Source organism: Gallus gallus, chromosome 18 (genome assembly GCF_016699485.2).
Source record: "Gallus gallus isolate bGalGal1 chromosome 18, bGalGal1.mat.broiler.GRCg7b, whole genome shotgun sequence".
Taxonomy (NCBI): Eukaryota; Metazoa; Chordata; class Aves; order Galliformes; family Phasianidae; genus Gallus; species Gallus gallus.
The window spans coordinates 2,932,005-2,938,974 of NC_052549.1; the positions used below are offsets into that span (position 1 = coordinate 2,932,005).

At 49.7% G+C, this 6,970-nt stretch overlaps 1 protein-coding gene across 5 annotated transcripts in view; it reads left to right on the forward strand.

Moving 5' to 3' along the window:
- The window catches only part of TEKT3 (tektin 3), a 44,686-nt gene extending 42,616 nt beyond the window's left edge, over positions 1 to 2,070 (forward strand). For all 5 annotated transcript variants that reach the window (XM_046902094.1, XM_004946080.5, XM_015295252.4 and 2 more), the window contains exons 6-8: positions 192 to 414; positions 570 to 724; positions 1,729 to 2,070. In XM_046902094.1, coding sequence (XP_046758050.1) covers positions 192 to 414; positions 570 to 724; positions 1,729 to 1,945 — 595 coding nt within the window. In that variant the 3' untranslated portion in view covers positions 1,946 to 2,070. The remainder of the gene's footprint in view (positions 1 to 191; positions 415 to 569; positions 725 to 1,728) is intronic.
- The last annotated feature ends 4,900 nt before the right edge of the window (positions 2,071 to 6,970 follow it).

Consider the following 6,970-nt stretch of genomic DNA (forward strand, 5'->3'; position numbering starts at 1 on the left):
AATTGTCGCAATTGTTGCCATGGACGTGTCAGCATCTGATAAGCTGTGCTGAATAAACGGTGTCCAGATGTTTTGCTTTCAAGTGGTCAAAGAACGTGGATCTCGGGAAGGCTGTTTTTAAGCCAACCTGGTGGGATCCATGCGTGCCCATGGCAGTGTGCGGCCATCTCTGCCTCTCCTCTCTACGGCAGCATCTCAGTGCCAGACTCGTGGGCCAAGTTCACGGATGACAACATCCTGCGCTCCCAGAGCGAGCGGGCGGCCTCAGCCAAGCTGCGGGAGGACATTGAGAACCTGCTGGTGGTGACTGCCAACGAGATGTGGAACCAGTTCAACGCCGTCAACGTCGCCTTCACCAACCGCATTGCCGAGACTGCCGACGCCAAGAGCAAGATCCAGACCCACCTGGCCAAGGTAGCCCCAGCCCTTCCCTTTTGGTGCTAAACTGAGTGATGACTCCCAGGAAAGAGAGAGCCTCCCCGAAGAGCTGGCCCAGGGCTGGAGAAATGGGGCATGACGCTGTTATTTATGAATATAATTTTTAATTTACGAACTTGTTTCTATTGCAGACACTGCAGGAAATCTTCCAGATCGAGATGAGCATAGAAAGCATCCGTAAAGCCATCAGGGACAAAGTGCCTCCACTGAAAGTGGCTCAGACCCGGCTGGATGAGCGCACGCGGAGACCCAACGTGGAGCTGTGCCGGGACAGCACCCAGCTGCGGTGAGTGGGAGTGCGGTCACCGCGTGGGCACCCAGAGCACTACTGGGTGACAAAACTGATGGTGGTCCTTTTTGGTCTATAGCCCTTCCATAAGTGCATCGGTATGTTGGAAAGCACTGAGCATGCATCCCACCTGGGTGCTGGGAGAGTTCTGCACCCACAGCCCAATGCTGCCTGACAAGGGGCTGGATTGTTCCCACTTGGGAAATGTCCCCCTCCCAGTGGCTGGATGTGCTCATTGTGGAAAGATGAACCCTTTGCTTTCCCATAGCATCACCCTGAGAGTTCCTTTCCTTTGAGGGAAGAAGGGCACCCTTGCAGCAGGTAGCTGTATAGGCTGACCTCACTCACCCTAAGGACATGGGGAAAAACAAACCCCTCGAGTGCAGGAGCAGGGGAGACCCCTGGCAGGCTGGGGCAGTTGGCTGGGCTGCTCCTTGGCATTCCTTCAAGGCCTTATCTGCCCCAACAGCAGGAGAGCCTTGGCCAGGGCTTCCTTCCAAGCCTCCTCCTCCACCCGTCAGCTTTCCCATGATACCAAGTGCTTTGGCAGGAAGGCAAGGTAAAACCAGCAGCTTCCAGAGAGGCAGGAGTGAGGATGTGTCTAGATAAGGGAACTGCCTCCCGGACTCTTGTGGGTGACCCTGCTGCTGCAGTAGACATGAAAAGAACAACAAACCAAAACTGGCCAATCTGTTGGTGGGAGGTTTGTGAATCTGGAGGGGTCTTGCCTTTTTTTCAGAAAAAAAAAAAAAAAAAAGGGAAACCTCGGCTGCTTCCTACTGCCTTGGTGTCAGCTCTGCTCTCCTCATGTTAGTATCACCCACAGGAGGAAAAGCCAGGACTGGGGTGTCCCCAGCAGCCGCTCCAATGCAGCAAGGAGGGGCTGAGCTCCCACCCTCAGTTTCCATTCACAGCTGCCAGAAACTGGGAGCTCAGTCAACCAGACCAAGGGGGAAATCCTTCTGCTTCTGTACTTGACGGGGTTCCTTACTGTTTCCCAGCCTCGTCAACGAGGTCCATGAGCTTGATGAGACCATCCAGAGCCTGCAGCAGCGGCTGAGGGATGCTGAGGACACGCTGCAGATACTGGTGCGGGCCAAGGCTGTCCTGGAGCACGACCTGGCTGTCAAAGCCAACTCCCTCTTCATCGACCAGGAGAAGTGCATGGGGATGCGCAGGAACTTCCCCTGCACTGCACGGCTGGTGGGCTTCGTCTAGGCTGGGAGCTGCCCCAGAACGTCTGCGGGAGATGTTCTCAGCTTTGCTAGGATGACTCAAAAATCCACGACCACTCTTCCTGATGAAAATCCTGAGTAGAAATTAAATGTTTGCTTTGTGTGTTACATGGTCTGCTGGATTATTTCTCTCCCCTCCTTTCAGTCTATGATTTTTGGAGAAACAAACTCAGGTCTTCCTCCTTCTGAGTCCGTCTGTGGAAGAGCACCGTGGGAAGTGACGCTGTCAATTAGGTGTTGACACTCATAATGTATTTTTAACAGTGCATCAGAAGCACAAACCATCCTGAGAAGTATGTTCAAGAGAACATAAACAGGAAAAGTTGTGCTTTACGCTGTTTTCTAATGATAATTTACTCTTGCTTTTGAAAATACCTAACCGTTGTCTAAAATGTCAGCACTGGGATTTTAAACGAAGGAAGTTTTTCACCCAGAGGGTGGTGACGCACTGAACAGGTTGCCCAAGGAGGCTGTGGATGCCCCATCCCTGCAGGCATTCAAGGCCAGGCTGGATGTGGCTCTGGGCAGCCTGGTCTGCTGGTTGGCGACCCTGCACACAGCAGGGGGTTGGAACTGGATGAGCACTGTGGTCCTTTTCAACCCAGGCCGTTCTATGATTCTGTGATTTCTGACATTGAGGAAAATGTGCCAGTTTTCATTTCGGTGAGTACAAATTGGTTCCTAATTTAAGATTTTGCTTTTGTTTGTTGATAGGCTCACCAAAATTCCAAGTTCTGCACATGGCACCTTTGACTCCATAAAAACCATTGGATCTCAGCTTCTCATTCCCTTCAAAAAAACCCATCTCCTGATCAGGTAGACATGAAGGTTTCTCTCCAGCCCCAGCCCCAGTGCTGTGTCCCTAAGGACACACGTCCCGGGCAGACAGGAGCGAGGATCTGGATTTGTGCACAGCTGGTGTCAGCCGGACGGGAAGCAAACCACATCTCCCCCAAGCGCTGAGTGATCATTAAACATCATCAGCAACAAGTTCGCCGGCCAAGAGTTTCTTCATCGGCATGTTTGGCAGCTTGGCCAAGGGAAAGGGTTTTCTTCCAGCCTTGCTGGAGCATGCGCACCCCAGGGAAGTCACTTGGCACAGTGCTCATGCAGCACTGTCGGCTTTGGGGCTTTATTGTAAGTAGTAGAAATAAAACAGTGGCCACAAATCAGGACCAGAGGTGGTGCTCGTGCTGGGCTGCCTCGTAGCCCTAGTCATGACCCAAGAGCTTCAAAGCCCGCTGCTGGGGTCTGTGGGCACCCGCTGAGTCTGTATGTGCTCAGCACTTTGCAGGTGACCTGAGTGTTTGGGTTCAGAGGTGGTGCTGCTTTCTGCATGGCAGTTTGGTTATTTGGTGCTCAAGTGGACTCAGAGATGATGAAGTCTTGCTGCTTGGCACTTTTCATCCTACGAAAGTGGTTTTCAAGGCAAAAATCCAACCGTTGTATGATATACCTGGCATGATGTAACTACATCATGACCCTAGCGAGGAATTGGCACAGGCTGCCCACAGAGGTGGTGGAGTCACCATCCCTGGAGGTGTTTAAGAAACATGGAGGTGTAGCACTGAGGGACGTGGTCTAGAGCAGTCACAGGCAAGGGCTGAATGTTCAGCTGGGCGATCTTAATGATCTTTCCAATCCTAATGATTCTATGATTCTATAATCACGATGAAGGACCCAGTAGAATTAAATGATACCTATGCATTCCAGAGCTTTTTTAAGATCCTGTTGGGAAGCTGGTCATGAGCGGTTGTTCTCAGGCTGTGTCTTCTTCTGTCTAACTTACTATGGATCCTCCTGCTAGATGTTGCCTACAGATGCCTGTCATTATTCTGAATTTTTGGAAGCCACCGGCATCGCTTTTGGACAACTCAAGTAGAACTGAGTTCAGCCTAAAGCCATTAGGGACCAAAAATCCCAACGAAAAATCAGTTCAAGTCCATTCTCCTGCCTCAGGTGCTTTTGGAGCACCCCAGACACTCATCTTTCCCACTCGCCCACTTCCTTTGAGGCTTTCTCCTAACTGACAGCATTCACATGGCATCACAGTTTTCCAACTGCATTTTCTCCTGCTGTCCTACCCTCCTGATGCTCCTTTACATGGAACTGGCAGTGTGGTTCCTTCCTCTGAGCCACAACTGAAGGAGTTATGTTCACAGTCTCATTTCTCTCTCACATACTTTCCAGTTCACAGCAGATTTCCCAGACATCAGAGGGTTCCCAGCTCCTATAGGGATTTCAGACCCTTCATGCCAGTTTTCCATAAGTTAACAATATCCGTGTTACTACTTCTGGTAGCTGACACTCTAAAGTCCTTACAGTCACCTACCATAGCATGTCCTATGCACATTCCATGCCAGGAGCCAGCTCTGCCCCCAAACTCCTGTAGAATGGGTCTGTAGGGTGAATTTTTGGGGGTGAAATCCTAATGGACGCACGACTTGCAGCAAGGTCTTGTGCATTCCCTGTGCACACAGGGATGGATTTTCCTCCTCATGAGCAGTTGCTTTTGGGGTTGCAATCCAACAGTCTCTCTAGTTGGTGTGCATCAAGTGCGTTAAATCACTGCCCTGCCCTCCTGCATCCAAAGTCTCAATGCCTTTGCATTTGTAGCATTAAATGATTTGCTTCCATAATTCGTGTTTAGATAATGCTGCCCTTCCAGTCTGCCTCTGCTGTCTTTCTGCATTGATTGGATGTTTCCTTTCTGCAAATGCCTTCAATCTGCAGGGCGACACGCCTGCTTTTATTGCTGGTTATTACCCTTTTATTGCTTGCTTTTATCAGCCAAGTTGCTGAAGAAGTTGACTTGTAGAAATTCCTTTGCATCCCACAGACATATTCCCACCCTCTCTCCTATCATCCTGATAAGACCCACAGAGATGGGTTTGTAAACTAATTGTCTACTGTCTGGAGCAATGAAAATAAAGGAATAAAACCAAGAGAGTATAGCTCCATGCAAGCCAAGTTTCGTGCCCTTCCCACACTCAGGGAATGGCCAAGGCTGTTCAGAAAGGAGGCTTGGGTGCTTCTGCTGCCTAGAAAAATGAAACTCAGTGAATGGCCTGAGATGAATTAGGGTGAGAGGAAAGCTTGCCAGAAGTGGTTAGTAGTGTATTGCACAACAAATGCAGAAATGCTCCAGGGAGAGAATTCCCAAAACAGCTTCATCATTATGATAAAACAGCTCATCACTATTGTGGGGGGGGGAAGTAGAAAACTTGAGCTAAACTTTTAAAGATTTGGGAAGTGTAGGAGCACAGGGATGGCTGTGCTGGCTCAGACCAAAGTCCAAAAGCCCCAGATTCAGCCTCTGCCAGAGCCAACAGAAGAAAAGAAGAATCCCATGATACTTTTCCAGTCCACTTTCCCAGCTTCCAGCCACCCATGTGTCAAGGACTTCCTGAGCTGCCAGTGCTGTCCTTGAATCTAATAGCTCCCAATGGACCTGTTTCATGTGATCTCGTTCCAGCCATTCCTTGAGCTCGTGCAGCCTCTCCGTATCTGCCAGTCCCCAGCAGGGAACTGCAGGGCACAGAGCATCACTCAAAGCATCGGCAGCCAATGCTACGGACATCCTGGGAAAAGGGATCAGCATTCCCAGCACTGCTGGGGACAAGAGTGTAAAACTCAATAACTTGGGCAAAAAGGTGGCTTGGTTTAGACCTCTATTGGAACTACATGACCTTTCAGTCCCTTCCAGCCCAAGCCATTCTATGATAACCTCTGCAGGCTCAATAGGAGCTCAAGAGGGCTGGCTCCTTTTGCATGTTGTCAGCATGCAACAGACAAACACGTATCACAACTTCTAAAAGTGTCTGAGTATGTTCTGGCACACAGGCACGTCCCAGCTGGGGAGCATGGATGTGTTTCTTTCTTTTGGAGCCAGTGAGTGAATTTTGGTTTCATTGAGGCCAATGGGAATTTCTCCAGCGCCTCTATCAGTGATGACAGCTGGATTGGAGCTGAAGAAAAGAGTTGGACGAAATTGGTTTTGGGGACTGAAACGTTTTACAAATTCCTCTTGGTTTGGTGGAAAACAAACATCAGGAAGGGTAAGGAAACGTCTCCAAGATGTATTATATTTCTTGTTTTAGAAGATTGCTAAATGTAAATGCCTGTCTTCCCTCACGTTTTTTCTTGCTTGAAATGGCTTTGTTAGAAAAAGTAAAAATCACCATTTCTTGGCACTCTCCTTCCTGTGTGTGTCTGTGTCAGTGTGCATCTGTGCCTACTGCTCTCCTTATCCACCTAGCTGTGCAGTTGCTTGACAGCAACTTTCCTCATCCCAGGGCTCGCTGAAGACAGTGCAGATTTCCGCCCTTTCTCCTTTGCCTTTCAAATCCTCCATTGCTCGTGGTCTTAATCAGCAGGGCAGGGAGCAGGAAGCCACTCCTTGAAGTTGTGATGATGGAGCAAAGTCCTGGGATTGGAGACCTCCATCCACGAGAAGACAGTCAGAGAAAGTCTGCCCTTTTTGTGTAGCTGGAAAAGACTCATTCCCATCCACCTGGCTGAGGCAGTGAATGAGGTGTGCATACATGCCAGGCTGATGGCAGAGTCTGTGTTGTGTGGTCCCGGTGATGCCATGGATGCAGCCCACTGAGGTTTGCACCCTGCCCAGCCTCGCAGCCCCTTGAGCCTCCTAATGTTATATGACAATATATGACAAACAATTTCCTGCCCAGCTTCAAATTACCATACTCCAGAAACTGAAGCATCCTAACAGTTTTAAATGATCCCACAGAAAATGTTCCGATTTTCCACGATGGCTTCCCAGAGCCCCACTCCATTTGGACGATGCACCTTTCCAAGAGCATGAGGGAGTGTTGGATTAATGGGAACTTCTCTTTGGGCTACCTCCACAGATTCTAATCTGCAACTCACAGCCAAAACAGGCTTCATTTCCCTCAAGTGGCTCTTTCGTAGGACCAAAGGATAGTTGAGTCGGTAGGGACCACTAAAGGCCACCCAAGTCCAACTCCCTGCAATGAACGGGGACACC